Source organism: Loxodonta africana, chromosome 15 (genome assembly GCF_030014295.1).
Source record: "Loxodonta africana isolate mLoxAfr1 chromosome 15, mLoxAfr1.hap2, whole genome shotgun sequence".
Lineage (NCBI taxonomy): Eukaryota > Metazoa > Chordata > Mammalia > Proboscidea > Elephantidae > Loxodonta > Loxodonta africana.
The window spans coordinates 59,600,837-59,618,351 of NC_087356.1; the positions used below are offsets into that span (position 1 = coordinate 59,600,837).

The following is a 17,515-nucleotide window of genomic DNA, read 5'->3' on the forward strand; positions in this document are numbered from 1 at the left end:
CAGTCCGCAGGCAGGAGCCACTTACCGCCATGGACTTGAGTGTGATCTGCTCATAGTAGTGAATGGTCTGCTTCTTGTTGTAGACATCTGGGTAGCCAAAGCCAGCAATGTGCACCAAGTCGCAGAAGTGGAGGGCCATGGTGATGGCCAACAGCCCTGTGGTGGGCTTCTGGGGGACGAGGAATGGGGCAGGTTTTAGAGGAACCCTTGTTCCTTTCACCACCTTCTAGACCAACGCAGTCCAACAGAACTTTCTACAAATATGGAAATGTTCTCTATCTGTGCTGTCCAAGACTGTAGCCACCAGCCACATATGGCTATGGAGCAGGAGGATAGAGCTAGTGTAACTGAGGAACTGAAGTTTTAATTTTATTTCATTTTAATTAATTTTAATTTAAATAGCCACATGTGGCTAGTGGCTGTCATATTGGATGGTGCAGCTCAACACATTTTGGGGAGGGATAGTGATGGCAGTAAGTATAGCAATAATGGCAATAACACTGTCTATTATTTTTTGAGCACTTACTATGTACCAGACACTATGTTAAGTATTTCATCCCATCCTCACAAAAACACTCTGGGGAAGATACTACTATTATCTCCCATTTTACCCAGGAGGATACAGATTTACAAATATTAAGCAACTTGTCCGAGGAATGGAAGGTTTTGTCCCCCTCCTTGGAGAACCTTGGCTCTTTCAGAAGATCTCGGGGCTCTACCATTTACCGGCTAGATGACACTTTCTGAGGGTGGGCTCTCCCCTCTATAAAGTGGGGACATCAATACTTTTCCTACCCACTTTATGGGCTGTTATGAGAGCCTTGGAGCTCTGGTGGTGCAGTGGTTAAGAGCTCGGCTGCTAACCAAAAGGTCTGCAGTTTGAATCCACCAGCTGCTCCTTGGAAACCCTATGGGGCAGTTCTACTCTGTCCTGTAGGGTTGCTATGAGACAGAATCCACTGGATGGCAACAGGTTTGGGTTTTATTTGTTTGTGTTTATAAGGACCTCACTTCCTCCATCCCTAAGCCATCCATGGGCATGGGCAGGCTGATATTCTAACCTCCCAAGTCTTGTGTTCCTCAGCTCCAGTGACCTGCTTTCCAGACGCTTTAGCTGCTCACTCCCATTTGGGAGCCATGCCCTAGACCTTGTCAGGCCCCTAATGTCAGCCTTCCCCCAGGGTCTCTGTCCAAGCTCTCCTATGTCTCATCTTTTGCTCCCTTCCTACCCTGCTTTGTCAACCATGTTGCTTTAACCACCAGCGCAGTGTCTCCTCCCAGTTCAGACCCTGCTGAAACACATGTCCACTGTCTCTAGCCAGCTCCGCCCAGACGTGGCACCTGAAACCCAAAAAACTCCGCCTCCCCCCAGTATTCCCTGTTACTATCTTGTCTAAGCTGGAAACCTAGAATTAGTCACAAATCTTTCAGTTCCTCTACAAATAGATGTCGTAGCTGGCAGAATTCTAAAATGATCCCCAGTGATACTTATGCTAGTATAACTTCCTCCCCTTAGGGGTGGGTGGAACCTATAAATATGATGAGATATCATTCCCACGATTATGATACATTATACACACAGCAGACCTTAAGTTAAGAAGATTATCCCCATGGGCTTCACCTAATCACATGAGCCTTTAAATCTTGGTCTAGGGATCAGAGACAAAGGAAGTTAGATATCTGAAACTAAGAAGGGCTTGAATCTCTTGCTGGCTTGCAGGTGAAGGGGGGACATATGGCAAGGAGTGTAGGTGGCCTTCAGGACATGAGAGTGGCCTCCTGGTGAACAACCAGGAAGGAAATGGGGACCTCGGTTCTACCACCTCAAGAAACTGAATTCTCTAAACCAAAAGCAAAGAAGTTTCCTGAATAAACTGAACGCTTCAAAGGCCAGCATAGCAGGGGCAGAGGTTTGGGGACCATGGTTTCAGGGGACATCTAAGACAACTGGCATAATAAAATCTATTAAGAAAACATTCTGCATCCCACTTTGGAGAGTGGCGTCTGGGGTCTTAAATGCTAGCAAGTGGCCATCTAAGATGCATCAATCAGTCTCAACCCACCTGGAGCAAAGGAGAATGAAGAACACCAAAGGCACAAGGGAGTTACAAGCCCAGGAGACAGAAAGGGCCACATAAACCAGAGACTGCATCAGCCTGAGACGGGAAGAACTAGATGGTGCCTGGCTGCAACCAATGACTGCCCTGACTGGGAACACAAAAGAGAACCCCTGAGGGAGCAGGAGAGCAGTGGAATGTAGATGCCAAATTCTCATAAAAAGACCAGACTTAGTGGTCTGACTAAGACTAGGACCCCCGAGGTCATGGTCCCCAGACCTTCTGTTAGCCCAAGACAGGAACCATTCCCAAAGCCAACTCTTCAGACAGGAATTGGACTGAACTATAGAAAATGATATTGGTAAAGAGTGAGCTTCTTGGATCAAGTAGACACATAAGACTGTGGGGGCAGCTCCTCTCTGGAGAGGAGATGAGAGGGCAGAGGGGATCAGAAGCTGGCCGAATGGACACGAAAATAGAAAGCGGAGGGCAAGAGTGTGCTGTCTCCTTAGAGGGAGAGCAACTAGGAGTATACAGCAAGGTGTATGTAAGTTTTTTATGAGAGACTGACTTGGTTTGTAAACTTTTACTTAAAGCACAATAAAAAAAAAAGTTAAAAAAAAAAAAAAGAACTGTGGGATCAAATTGACAACAGCACTCGGAAGATTAGATAGGAACCTTAGGGGGCAGTGAATTTATGTTAATGAGGAAGGAGCAGCTCAAAAAGGAGGGTGAGAATGGTTCCACAACTCAAAGAATGTAATCAATTGTCACTAAAAGGTACATGTAGAAACTGCTGAATTGGTGTAAATAAAATTATATTAAAAAAAGAATAAATGTTGCTATTAAAAAAAAAAAAGAAAGAAAGAAAGAAACGGAATTCTGCCAATAACAAGAATGAGCTTGGAAAGGAATTTTTCTCCAGAGCCTCCAGACAAGAACTCAGCCTGGTGGGCAACTTAATTTCAGCCTTGTGAGGCCCTGAGCAGAGAAACCAGCTGCATCATGTTGGACTTCTGACCTATGGGACTCTGAGCCAGTAAATGGGTGTTGTTTCAAGCTGCTAATTTTGTGGTGATTTGTTACGTAGCAATAGAAACCTAATAGCAATAGAAACCTAATACAGATGTCACATCCGTCCCCTCCTTTCCCTTCCCACTGCCAGGAGCTGGGTTCAGGTCCTTACCTTCGCTTGCCCCCCTCTCCAGCACGATACTCCTCAACTCCATCTGCACTAGAACAGCTCAGTTCTTGACAACTGGAATGGCTTTCCCCAATTCTCCGCCTGATGAACCCCACAATTCCTCAAGACCCACCCCTACTATTGTGCCCTCCGGGAAGCCTTCCCTCTGGGGAAGCAGAAGTCTGTCCCTCCTCCAACATCCCTCAGGCCTGGAACAACCCTCTCTTGAAGTATTTCTTCACTGGATAGTATAGCCAGTTTGTTTACTCTGCTAGACCGGGCTTCCTTTAGGGCAGGGAGTTTTCTTATTCCTTGCATGCCGACTTGGGGCCTGACATTGAGCAGGCAAAAGCAGGGATTCAAACTATGTTTGTTTAACGAAGCTGAATAACAACAGACACTAAAGAATAAAAATAATTTACCCAAAATCTAGGAATACAACCTTTCAGCTAGTAGCCAAGTGCTTAACTGGCTGCACCATCTAGAGACTCCTATCCCTACCATATGATGAGAAAACCAAGGATCCAAGCGATTGACTTGCCAAAGGCCACACAGTAAACACCCCAGCCAAGAGCTGTGTCTACGACTGCTAGCATACCTCTTTCCCCTGTCCTACACAGGGTCTCTGAGGGGTTCAAAGGTGGGTGTGAAACTGCTTGGGAAGCTGCAAAGTGTGTTAAAGCCCACCAGCTGAAGACCACTAGAAGCTGCAGCTGAAATCATAGCTTGTGAAATTGAACCATGAAACACAGAGTTGACAGACCATACCAAACCATAGCATGAAAGGTACACGATTCGAGCTCAAACTCATTTAACTCATTCAGATGAAAATGTTCTGAGATAAGACCATAGATAAACTGATCTAATGATCACTCAGTCCTGGGCTCACTGTTCTAAGGATAAGACCGCTGACCACTGACTGTTCCAGCAACTCCCAGTTTACAAATTCCAACCAATACCTGCCCAAAATATCCTCTAACCCCAGACCCCGAGCCCTATACATACGCTTCCCTAACTCCCCACTTTTGAGATGCCCCAGGGTTCTCAATATCCTGTGTTTTCTCTTGCTGCAGCAAGCTAATAAACCTAACTTGGATTACACGCGTGTTCCGGAAGGTTGGTGAGCCTTACAGGTGTTATTCAAATGCAAGTTGCTGTTTCTATTATTATTCTCCCCTCTCATGGAGTTCTCTACCACTTTCTAAGTCTCCAGGAAAGTGCCACCTACTTCCCACCCAGGACTCCAACCCCCTGGCCTGGTTTCCTGTCCCCAGCCCCTCATCACCTGCTTAATTTTGCGGGGCTGTTGCATTGGCAGGCTCAGCAGTCTGTCAGCTGCAATCTCCATGAAGAAGGGGTTGAGAATCCGAATCTGCTTCGGGCTAACTTCCCAGATGAGGGGAGGCTGCTTCCAGAAACCCTTTCGCACCTAGGGGGATAGGGTTGGAAGGGAGAGATGGGAGTGATGACCTGTTTCCGATGTCCAGCCTGGTGATCCTCAGTCAGGAGTCCTCAGGAGTGCAGAAGTGAGAGGAAAGGTGGGTGGGGGCCAATACCAGAGAAGGGAAGCGACCAGAGGAGCAGACCAGGGAGAGAGATGAGAGGGTGCCCCCTGGAGGAGGCTAGGTGACAAGGTTTGTAGAGTGTGGGATCCAACCATTCCCTACTCCAAGGCTATTCCAACAGGGAGAAGGGATTTGAGATAGGCTCTTTGGGCACTTGGCAAAACAATCCAACAGTGACCAGATGACAAAGAGATGTAGTGGAATCTTTCTGGGAGCCACCTGGAAGGGCACAAACTGCTACTGTTTTAACTCACCCCCTGCCTGGAGGTGACTCTGGAGGGTCTCGCGACTCCCGTTCCTCACAGGTAAATACATATTCTGACCTCTTCCCTGCCCCTGACAGGCCTCAAGCCTGGAGTGGCCATTGGGGCTAAGGTGGTCAAGGTCCTCATCTCGGTGTTCCCCTGGGCTGCCACTGCCTGACTCCCACAGGCTCTCGTGCCCTGGCTGCTGGGCACCTTACGAGAAGCCCTGCAGAGCCCCAGTCTTGGAGGGAAAACACGGGCAGTTCTGGGAGCCAAGCTCACGCCTTCCCCTCACCAGCTCTTTAGGAGTGCAAGGCAGACCGGGAGTGCATGTCCTCACCCCAGGCCTCTTCTCTCTACCACTTACCCGCTTCTTGTCACTCAGGATGGTCTCAATCCAGTGGAAGTCCATCGCCTTGAATGCTACCAGGACCAGGAGTGTATCTGGGTTATTCTCCACTTTGGGATTGAAGTGGGCAGATTCAGGGTAAAAGAGACGCATGGTGGTCTTGGAGCCCACGTCCCCCTCGTAGCCAGCCACTGGGGCGTTGTTCAATCTGGAAGGTGGGGAGGGGAATGCCATCACCTAGAGCACTGCTGGGCCTTGCCCACTGTCCAAATCCCAAACAGCTCCCAAACAGAGGAGGGCAAGGGCACCCATACAGACCTGATGACCACATCGTACTTGTTGATGGCCTCTCCCAGCGAGCTGTTCCGTAGCCGGTGCCCGTTCCCCACCACCACGCAGCGGCGGCACTTCAGGCTGCCATGGGAGGAGGGAACGTGAGGCTCAGAGGCAGCCCCTGCTCCACTCCATTCCCACTGCCCTGGTTCTGTCTGCGGCCTGTCTCGGGGTCCCTTCCTAGGCCCCCCTCAACCTCTGGTCCCCATGGACCAGGGCGCTCCAAGTGGTCCTGCTGGCTTTGTAGCCCTGGGCTTTAAAGGGCGGGGAAACTGAAAAAGTATGGAAAAGAGAGAGGAGAGAGGGGAAGACACATGGCCGTACCAACAAGAAACCCGAATTCAGAGTGCCCTGCCTGTTGCCCAGTCATGCCTATTGCCATGGTGATACCCTTAGCAGCCTCTGCCTGCTCCAGCACCCAGATGCCCAGGCTGCGTTGCCATGGGGACTGGAGTACCTGGATCCCCTGGAGATAGGCAGGCTACGAAGAAGGGTCAAAATTGGCCACAGGGGACCAGAGACAAGGAGGCTCACTGGGATGGATCCAGGCCATGACTATCGCACATCGGGCAGGAAGAAGAGAAGCGGTCAGACTTAAAGGGAGGAGCGTTTTCCTTACCTCTGGATGCTCTCCGGCATGGCGTAGCTCGTGATGGCTAGAACCCGGAGAAGCAGGTCTTCTACAGAAAGAAGAAGGTTGGAAGGGTACTGATGCTAACAGCCAGCATTCTGACGGCTGCCCACGCACCCTCCATTGCTCTGCAGAGCCTCGGCTGCTTCTTTCCTGCCCTGCCCTCTACCTGAGCCTGGCTCAGAACTAGGGTACTGGGGCCATGAAGAACAAGGAACAAGAAGCAATATAGCCAAGGATGATCCATCATTCCTACTAAGCTGGGTGGGTGCTTACCGCTCCCCTTGGTCCCATAGGGCAGCTCATAGGCAGAAGGTGTCTTGACCCAGAAAAAATCCTTCAGCTGCAGGAAAATGGGCTGATCTCGGGAGTAACTGCACCGAGGTGAAAGCAGGATGGGGAAGAGGAAGGGATTAGTTCTGATGCCAGGATCAGGCCCACGCCCCTGACTAACATATGTCCATATCCAAGGGTCTCCCATTCCTTCCTGGCTTCACCCAACCCGAGACCACCAACCTGCTCCCCTCCCTCCATCTAGCCTGGATGGAGGCCCCACCCTAAGAGCCCCTCAGTACCAGCTCACCCCATGCCCTGGCCTCCACCTCATCCTCACGTACTTGCCAAAGATCTTAGAGGCCTTCCTCTCGGCCTCACCCTGGAGGCATGGCTCCCTTTTCTCTGGGATGGGAAAATAAAAGCTGGAGACAGAAAGGGAGGGGAGCGAGGGCAACAGTCAAACCTCAGCAGCCCAGGGGCCATCAGCCCAGCAGCCTCAGCCTTCTCCAATGGCACAAGGGTCCCAAGGTGCTGGAGAGGGACCTGGGGACTGAGTCTACTTGCGTGGTGGGTCATCTCAACCCAAGTTCCACTTTGAAGCCAAATCACTGAGAATCCAGCTCTTCCTTCACTTGCACCCCTGGGTGAGGGCTAGGGGAGTCATTCCAGACCCTACCCTCCAAGCCCCATCTACCCTCACCTCCATCCACAGGAGCCCATGCTAGTAGCTGAAGGGGCGAGGTCAGGCCCTGGCTCTCCCTGCTCCTCCTGCCCGACTTAGGCCCCCACCCTACAAGGCTGAGGTCTAGAAAGCCCATCCCTGAAAAGAATCAACAGACATGGAAGATGAACTCACAGCTCAATGTACCTGTCTTCTCGGGAGATGGAATACCACACCATGACGACCAGGACCAGAGCCAGCATGGCCAGGAGCTTCCAGCCTGCAGAGCACATGCACAGAGGAGCTAGAGACAGACACAGGCAGGGACAGTCCTGGTTCACCACATTCTCACCTGCCATTCTGGGTTCCTCCAACCCCAACTCCAGCAGACCCAGGCCCAGGTTTTGTTCTGGCTCTAGCTTTTCAGCATAGGGCTTGGACCTGAGCATTCCCATTGTCCTTCAAAATGAAGAGCCGGATCTCTGACTCCCTATGTGTCCCCCCACAGTCCCAGGGGTCACAGGATGCCATTAAAGACTGCTTCAGGAAGGCCCATCCTCCAGGGTGAGGGAACACTTGGACCACACTCACGGGACTTGCTGGTCATGTTTTTCAGCGGGTGGCTCGGTTCCTGGGGAGAGCTGTCATCCCGGCTGCCTCCGGCCACCTAGGAGGTAGGAGTCAAAGGTGTGTGTCTGGTTGGTTCCATAAATACTCCCGCCTAGACAACTGAGCAGAACACACCCACGATCCACCCCTTCCCTCCTCCAGAAATCACGAAGCTGCTCCACCGGGCACAGATCCAGGGAGAGGCCTTTTGCACCCTGATGTCCTCCTAGCCCCTCCAAAGGCAGCATCCAGGATCCAGGGGGGTCCCAGGACTGAGAAAGGGAAGCCAAGTTTCTACCCTGCAAGGATTAGGCCCCCAGCTTATTCCAGCTCCTCTGGCATTGTCCCCTTACCTGTCTCCTTCCCCATTTGACATAGGAAGGCCATCTTCAGGGGCAGACGGGCACCTCCTCTATGCACTTTTTACAAAAAAGTTTAACTGTGTAAAGGCTTACAGTTTTACCCAATGACGTCTAGTTCTTCCCCACCTTCCAAGTCAGCATACCCTGGTCTGGATACCACCCATCTCTTCATCAATCTCCCAGGACTCCAGCCAAACAGGTCTGCACAGGCCACAGACCAGGGGATGAGGGTGGGGTTACAAGATGGTCCCTGGGGCTTCCTCCAGCCCTTCCAGCTCTGACTAAAGGCAAACACCCAAGGGTGTGGGGGAAACTAAGAGAAGAAAAGGTGTTTGGATGGGGAGTGTCTTAGTTATCTAGTGCTGATATAACAGAAAAACCATAAATGGGTGGCTTTAACAAACAGCAATTTTGTTTCAGGAGGCTAAAAGTCCAAATTCAGGGTGTCGGATCTAGGGGAAGGCTATCTCTCTCTGTCAGCTCTGGAAGAAGGTCCCTGTTTCTTCTGAGCCTCTGCTCCTGGGCGACCCTCATGTATAGCTTGGCATGTGTCTTCCCCTCATCTTTGCTTCCTTGTCTAAATCTCTTTTATATCTCATAACCCATTAACCACTGCCGTGGAGCTACGCTAATTCTGCCTCATTACCATAACAAAGAACCCATTCCCAGAGGGGATTATAACCACAGGCATAGAGGTTAGGATTTACAACATATTTTAGGGGGGACACAATTCAATCCCTAACAGGGAGCAAAGGGAGCTGGAAGGGGAGACCCGTGCAGGTAGGGGCAGGTGGCAGAGCTGCTACATGAAACAGGCAGAGGGGTTTCTAATCAAGAGTCAGCCATGGCCATGCTTCTGAGTCGCCAGGAAGAAATTTCTTCAGTTTCCACAGCCACACAAAGGGGCAGGAAGACACCACCAGGCCAGAGTGTTCCATCCACATCCTGTTTCCCAAGTGCCCCTAATCATAAGAATCATCTGGGCTGCTTCCTAAAATACGTCAGTCCGGGGCACACCTGGTCAGGACCGGGCAAGGCCAAGCAGTTCCACAAGCAGCCCAGGTGATTTTGGTGATCTAAAATGGGGGGGCGGGGGAGGCGGGGAGTGGAGTGCTGGTGTTTGTGCTCTCCGGGGAATAAATGAAAACCCTCAAATCACTTCTCAGCAGGCAGCATCCGGACTGTTGTTGTAAGGTGCCATGGAGTCAGAATGAAATACCGCCCGGTCCTGAACCATCCTCACAATGGTTGCTATGTTTGAGCCCATTGTTGCAGCTACTGTGTCAATTCATCTTGTTGAGGATCTTCCTCTCTTTCATTGACCCTCTATACAAAACATAATGTCCTTCTCCAGTGACTGGTCCCTCCTGATAACATGTCCAAAGTACATGAAACAAAGTCACACCATCTTCACTTCCAAGGAGCATTCTGGCTGTACTTCTTCCAAGACACATTTGTTTGTTCTTCTGGCAGTCCATGGTATATCCAATATTCTTCACCAACACCACAATTCAAAGGCAATCAATTCTTCTTCGATCTTTATTCACTGTTCAGCGTTCGCATGCATATGAGGTGACTGAAAACACCATGGCTTGGGTAAGGATCATCTTAGTCCTCAAGTGACATCTTTGCTTTTTAACACTTTAAAGAGGTCTTTTGCAGCAGAATTGCCCAATGCAATACATCGTTTGATTTCTTGACTGTTGCTTCCATGGCTGTTGATTGTGGATCCAAGTAAAACTTCAATCTTTGTTTATCATGATGTTGCTTATGGGTCCAGTTGTGAGGATTTCTGTTTTCTTTATGTTGAGGTGCAATGCATACTGAAGGTTGTGGTCTTTGATCTTCATCAGCAAATGCTTCAAATCCACTTCACTTTCAGCAAGCAAGGTTGTGTCATCTGCATAAGACAGGTTGTTAATGAGCCTTCCTCCAATCCTGATGCCTCGTTCTTCTTCATATAGTCCAGCTTCTTGAATTATTTGCTCAGCATACACTGAGTAAGTATGGTGAGAGGCTACGACCCTGACACATACCTTTCCTGATTTTAAACCACGGAGCCCTGGTGGCACAACTGTTAAGAGTTTAGCTGCTAATCAAAAGGGGGTTTGAATCTACTAGCCACTCCTTGGAAACCCTATGGGTTTTGGTTTGGTTTTTAGTATCCCCTTGTTCTATTCTAATGACTGCCTCTTGGCCTGTGCACAGGTTCTGTATGAACACAATTAAGTGCTCTGGAATTCCCATTCTTCATGATGTTATCCATAATTTGTTATGATCCACACAGTTGAATGCCTTTGCATAGTTGATAAAACACAGATAAACATTTTTCTGGTATTCTCTGCCTTCAGCCAAGAGCCATCTGACATCAGCGATGATAGCCCTCATTCCACGTCCTTTTCTGAATCGGCTTGAATTTCTGGCAGCTCTCTGTTGAAGTACTGCTGCAACTATTTTTTAAATTATCTTCAGCAAAATTTTACTTGTGTGTGCTATTAGTAATTTTGTCAATAATTTCCACATTCTGTTGGATCACTTTTCTTTGGAATGGGCACAAATATGGATCTTTTCCTGTCGGATGGCCCAGTAGCTATCTTCCAAATTTCTTGGCATAGAAATTTAAGCACTTCCAGAGTTGCTTTTGTTACAAATCCTAAGTCAATTATCCCAAAACAAAAGCCTGAACACTATCCTATTACTGAGTCAATACAGTGCTCCCCGGGGGGCATTCCCAGGCTCCCCTCTGCTGCACAAACACTGAGCAGACAGAGAGAACAGTGGGACAGGGCGGGCGGGAGTGGGTCAGTAGCACCCATCTCAAACTCCAGTGGGGAGGTAGGATGGCCCTGCTCAGCAAAGAATAGTTACAGATTTGGAATGAGAAGGCCCAAGTTAAAGCCATGGTTCTAGTAACTCCCCTGACCTCTCCCCCTAAGTGAATTGCTTTCCCTGCTCATTCACAGCAACCTTGACATCATTCCCCACCACCTGGCCCTGTCTGTCTCCTTCATAGCACTTCTCCGGATCTATGGATCTGTAATTAGCTTCTTTGCTTATGTTTGCCTTCTATCTCTCTCCTTAGACTATAAGCACTAGGAAGGTAGCAACTGGATCTGTCTTGTTCTTAGCTCTTGCTCCAGCACCTAGCACATGGCCTGGCCAGCATTCATGAAGTATTGAATGACTAAGGCTGTGTTACCTGGAGTCACTTCGCCCTCTCTGACCCTCAGTTTTCGCAGCTGTTACACTGGGAAGTTGGTCTATTAGATCCTTGCTGTGAAAAATACTGGCGCAGTGGTTAAGAGCCTGGCTGCAAACCAACAGGTCAGCCATTCAAATCCACCAGCTGCTCCTTGGAAACCCTATGGGGCAGTTCTGCGTTCTATAAGGTCGCTATGAGTCAGAATCGACTCGATGGCAATGGGTTTGGTAAAAAATATATTTATCGGTATGATTTCAACTCTGTGACATTCTGGAAAAAGTAAAACTACAGAGACAGGGAAAAGATCAGCGGTTTCAAGGGGGCAGGGGCTGGAAGATGAATAGGTGAACACAGCATTTTTTGGTCTATGAAACTATTCTGTATGATTCTGTCAGGGTGAACACGTGACATTATACATTTGTCGAAACCCATAGGATTGTACAACACAAAGAGTGAGCCCTAATGTTAACTACGGACTTTAGCTAATAATAACGTATCAGTATTGGTTCATGGGCTATAACAAGTGTGCCACAGGAATGCAAGATGTGAATATAGTAAAACCTGTGAAAGCCTGAACCTACGTAAGGCAGAAACTTGTCAAGAAGGAAAACAAATATTTTCCACTAAAAGGAACAATAAAAAAGTAGGAAGACTGCCCGCTGCCAAAGGGAGAAAACTTGAGAGACCTGGAAAAATAAGGCTGCTCCTGCTCTCACAGGTTTCACTGTGGGAGAAATGATGTGCCGGGGGAGGGGGTAAAGGGGAACTCTGCTTTCTGCAAATTCTCTGTAAACATAAAACTGCTCCAAGAAATAGTCTTTTAGAATATGTATATATTTAGCAGATCAGCAGCACGGGCTTCACATGGCAGCTTATCAGAAACACAGAATCTCAGGTCCCCTCCGCCGGTACCAGTTGCCATGGAGTCAGACCCCATGTCCTATGGGTGTGTCAGAGTAAAGCTGTGCTCCATAGGGTTTTCAATGGCTGATTTTTCAGAAGTAGATCACCAGGCCTTTCTTCCGTGGCACCTCTGGGTAGATTCCAATTGCCAACATTTTGGTTAACGGCGGGTGATGCACGTTAACCATGAGCACCACCCACCCAGGGCCTACCAACTCAGAATCTGCATTTTAACAAGATCTCCAGGTGATCCACCCGCATATTCCAAGCTGGAAAAGCAGTAATCAAGACCCACGTTCTTGGCCTTAGCTGAACAGCAGAATAGGCAAAACCAAAAAATCCAAACCCACTGCCATCGAGCCAATTCTGACTCATAGCGACCCTACAGGACAGAGTAGAACTGCCTCATAGAGTTTCCAAGGAGAGCCTGGTGGAGAACAGGCAGGGGTACTTAAAAAAAAATTGCTTTTAAATGAGTGTCTGACTGGTGATAGGTACACAACTTGATTAATGGAACTGGTGTCACCGAATTGTACATGTAAAAAATATTCCACTGGCAAATGGGTTCTATTTTTTCCAACAATTTAAAAAAAAAAAAAAAGAATGAAAGAAAACTCTATGGCACGTGGTTCTGTTCTAAAGCTCATGGAGTTGCCCTGTTGGAATCAGCTCCATGGTAACTGGTGGTCGTGAAGCGTTCCTTAAAAAAAAGAAAAGAGTATCTGGGTCCCACCCATAGAAATTCTGACTTAATTGCCTGGCCCATGCATTGGGAAAGAACCCTGGGAGCACAACAGTTAAGCGCCCAGCCAAAAGGTCAGCGGTTCGAATCCACCAGCTTGCTCTGCTGGAAAAAAGACCTGGCGATCTGCTCCCATAAAGATTACAGCCTAGAAAACCTTGTGGGGGAGTTCTACTCTGTCACATGGGGTCTGTAAGTCACAAACCAACTCGATAGCACCTAACACCAACAACAGTAAGCACCAGGTGATTCGCTTCATTAATATAGGACTACACACTCCTACCCTCCTCTCTGCCCCCCTTCCTTTCCTGACCAGGATTCACTTCATCTCACTTCTCTCCCTCTCAGAGTCGGAGCTCACAACACTGGCTGTGCAACAAAACCACCTGTGGAGTTCGAAAATCTGCAGATGTCTAGGCCCCCTCTCCAGGACTCTAATTGGTGAGGGCAGGGCCTGGACAGGGGTATTAAAAAACAAAAGAAAGGCGTGTAAATCTAACAAAGCACATACAGCATCTGTATGCTGAAAATTGCAAATGTTGATTTAAAAAAAAAGGTCTAAATACATAGACATACGTTTATGGATTGGAAGCGTCAAAGAATATTGCATGTAATAAAATAAGGTAAAGTGAAAAAACAAACAGAAAACAAAAAACCACCTCCCTTGTGATTCTAACACCTCAGCCAAGATGAAAAACACTACACTGAGCTTGTCTGAAGGTCCCTGAAAGACAAACACTCACCCGCCCCAATGGCCCTACCTAGATGGAGACAACCTATGGCAGTCAGCAGTAAGCAGTATGACCAGTTGTGAGCAACAAAACAACTACCCCTTTGTCATGGATTGAATCATGTCCCCCCCAAAATGTGTTATCAAATGGGCTGGGCCATGATTCCTGGTATTGTGTGGTTTTCCTATATGTTGTAAATCCTGCCTCTATGATGTTAATAAGGGAGGGTAGGCGGCAGTTGTGTTAGTGAGGCAGGACTCAATCTACAAGATTGGATTATGTCTTGAGACAACCTCCTGAGATAGAAAGAAGCAAAAAAAAAAAAAAGACCAGCAGCAGAGAGACAGGGGGACCTCTTACTACCAAGAAGGCAGTGCCAGGAGCAGAGTGCATCCTTTGGACACAGGGTCCCTGAACCTGAGAAGCTCCTCGACCAGGAGGAGCCTGAGAACAAGGACCTTCCTCCAGAGCCCACAGAGAGGGAAATCCTTCCCCTGGAGCTGACGCCCTGAATTTGGACTTTTAGCCTACTTTACTGTGAGGAAATAAATTTCTCTGTTAAAGCCATCCACTGTGGTATCTCTGTTATAGCAGCACTAGATGAGTAAGACACCCTTCTCTGACCTCTGCCCCAGGACAGTTCTGCCTTAGTATGTCATGTTCCAGAACTGTGCTGGTGTTGTGCTAAGCAGACTGGTTAGTCATGGGCTAGCTGGAAAATGCCCAACGCCCCCTCTCCTTGCTGGGCCCAGCCCAGAGGATTGCTCAGCGGCCTTCCAGGCATTCCAGGAACTGGGCTCCTGGGGCTGGCTGCTCCCCCAGGACTGCCTGTAGCCCGCTCCCAGCAGCTGCCCCACGGCACTGACTAAGCCCCGAGGTGCCAACAGGCAGGAGAAAAGTTCCAGCAGCGCAGCTGGGTAGGAGAGTAGGCAACTGATCGATTCGTGTCCAAGGTGCACCAACTTCTACCTACAACCAACTGCCGAGGAGATCAGCTCACCCAACCTGCTAGGCAAAGCTGAGCCAAGGCAGGAAGGCTCTCTCAAAACCAAGGTGTCCTTGGCTGAAGCAAGGCTGGTAGGCATTGCCACGGAACTTGCCAGAGGGCAAAACTGGGGGCAAAGGTGAAGAAATAGGCCCTGTGGAAACAGGAACCGTGCTTCATGCCACCCTGATACGCAGGGCCTAGCACAGCCAGTACTCAGGAGGTACCTGCTCTGCCAAGCGGAACAGAACAGAACTCTGCCAAGAGAGCACAGAGCCCCCTAAACACGTTTCTGTGGTTTGGCCTGATGTCCCTGGGGCTAGGGAGAGCAGTGGAGGCAGAAGCCCAGTGTTTGTTACTTACTAATCTGTGACCCTGAGCAAGTCACTCCATCAATCTCACTGTCCCTCAGTTCTACAGGGGGAAATGGCACCTGCCTGCCCGTTTTAGACTTAACAGCCACACTGCCTCCCTCCTAATGTCTCCGTCTACATACTGGAGTCCCTCCCCTCTTGCCTTTCCAGTACTGCTCCTCATCAATGACCCCCCCTTTCCCCTGTCTCCTCCATCTCTCTACTCTCTTTGGCTTTCAGAAATGCTTATCTCCCTCTTCCTAAAAAAAATTTCTTTGACTCTGTCTGCTACAGAAGCTCCCCTCCAGCTCCCTCCTTACCTTCAACAGTCAGACTTCATTATCCTCACTTCTCACTCCATCTCTGCCTCCTACAATCTGGCCCCCACCCTTACTTCCATGCTGAAGGCCATCAGTGGTCTCCTAATTGCCAAACCCAAGAAAGGTCTATTTCAGTCTTTGTCCTTCTCTGTGACCTTTGATGCTGTTAGCTGATATCCCCTTCTTATTTCTCTCCTGGTTTTCCATGACGGCCTCCGCTGGCTCTGCTTCCCTTCTTGTTAGCTGCCTTTGAGTCGGCCCTGATTCATGGTGACCCCATGTACAATGGAACAGAAACAATCGCTGGGTCCTGCACCATACCCATGCTCGGGTGTGGGTTGGACCGCTGTGATCCATAGGGTTTCTTTTCTTTTCTTATAATTTACTTTATTTTTTCTTGTTGTTGAGAACATACATAGCAAAAACATACACCAATTCAAGTTTCTACATGTACAATCCAGTGACACCGATTACATTCTTCAAGTTATGCAACCATTCTCACCCTGAGTTGTTCCTCCTTCATTAACATCAACTCCCTGACTCCTAAGATTCCTATCTATTCTTTCGAGTTACTGTTGTCTATTTGATCCTCATGGAGATAGACCTTAAAAGAGCATAATGGTCAAGACAGTCAGTCTTTACCAGTTAAGCTAAACTATCATTTAGTTTTAAGAAGACTTCAGGGAATATTTTTAGTTTAAAGTTTAAAGATTATCTCAGGGCAATAGTTTAGGGGGTTTATCCAGCCTTCATGGGTCCAGAAAATCTGGATTCCATGAGAATTTGAAATTCTGTTCAGCATTTTCCTCCCTTGATAAGGATTCTTGCTATAAAATCTTTGATCAAAATGTTCGGTAATGGTAGCTGGGCACCATCCAGTTCTTCTGGTCTCATGGCAGAGGAAGCAGTTGTTCATGGAAGCGATTAGCCACACATTCCATTTCCTCTTTCTATTCCTGACTCTCCTTCTTCTGCTGCTACAGGTGAACAGAGACCAATCAACTGTTATGCCTTGGATGGACTTGCAAGCTTTTAAGACCCCAGGCACTGTAACAACAAACTAGCAGGTAGAAAAGAAGCACTAAACACAATATTAGGCCAATTAACTGGGATGTCCCATGAAACCGTGACCCTAAACTTCCAAACCAAGGAATCAAATTCCATAAGGTATTTGGTTGTACATAAGCAACCTCAACAGTTACTCTTTTGTTGGTGGTGTTATTGTAAATATATCTATCACACAACTTCTGCAATTCAACTTTTTACAACTGTACAACTTATTAACAACCGTTACAATAATTGGCTGTGCAACCCTACCCTTAATCAAAGCAATTTTTCCATCACCTTTAACCCCCTCTTTTTCCCCTCCCTCCTGCCCCTGGTAACCACTAATAAACTTTGTTCTCTATACATCTGCCTTTTCTTGTTTTTTTATATAAGTGAGGTCATACACTATTTGTCCTTTTGTAATTGACTTATTTCACTTAGCATGTCTTCAAACTCCATCCATACTGTAGCATGTATCAAGACTTTATTTCTCGTTCAGGTAGAATGTCCAGCATAAAATTAGAAATGTCAGGGTGAGATGTGGGCGAGAAATTAGGACTGAAAATAAAGAGCTTGAATCACCAATATATGAGTAGTAGGTAAACTTCTGAAAATAAATGTGGTAGAATTTTCGCCTTACACGTGGGAGACCTGGGTTTGAGTCCCAGACATTGCACCTCATGCGTAGCCACTGCCCAGCTATTGGTGGGGGCTTTCGTGTATTCCACTGTATGTATGTTCCACATTGTGTTTATTCATTCATCTGTTGATAGGCATTTGGGTTATTTCCCTACCCTTTGAGACTGAGGCAGCTCTCCTTCCTGTGTTCCTTGTCTCTTCAGCTTCTGCTTCCTTGGCCCCTCAGCCCTTCAGGCCTCACCACTCATATCACCCACTGGGGCAAGTATTCCAAGCTCTTCAGCTCCACTGATAAGCACCCAGAGGCACCCCACCCCGCCAG

At 48.2% G+C, this 17,515-nt stretch overlaps 1 protein-coding gene across 9 annotated transcripts in view; it reads right to left on the reverse strand.

Moving 5' to 3' along the window:
- ST3GAL4 (ST3 beta-galactoside alpha-2,3-sialyltransferase 4) overlaps positions 1-17,515 on the reverse strand; it is a 63,883-nt gene that overhangs the window by 2,672 nt on the left and 43,696 nt on the right. The window contains exons 2-11 of one of the 9 annotated variants that reach the window (XR_010317996.1): positions 7,892-7,967; positions 7,496-7,604; positions 6,981-7,061; positions 6,640-6,737; positions 6,352-6,412; positions 5,718-5,813; positions 5,418-5,607; positions 4,526-4,669; positions 1,588-1,649; positions 69-169 (exon numbers count right to left, since the gene is read on the reverse strand). Coding sequence is in view for 8 of the 9 variants with exons in the window: in XM_023557060.2 (XP_023412828.1) it covers positions 26-169; positions 4,526-4,669; positions 5,418-5,607; positions 5,718-5,813; positions 6,352-6,412; positions 6,640-6,737; positions 6,981-7,061; positions 7,496-7,604; positions 7,892-7,907 (939 nt within the window). In the remaining variant the exon portion in view is untranslated. Of the gene's footprint in view, positions 1-25; positions 170-1,587; positions 1,650-4,525; positions 4,670-5,417; positions 5,608-5,717; positions 5,814-6,351; positions 6,413-6,639; positions 6,738-6,980; positions 7,062-7,495; positions 7,605-7,891; positions 7,968-17,515 lie in introns of those variants that run through there. The other 8 variants (XM_003417475.4, XM_010597131.3, XM_023557061.2 and 5 more) reach the window with 8 other exon arrangements.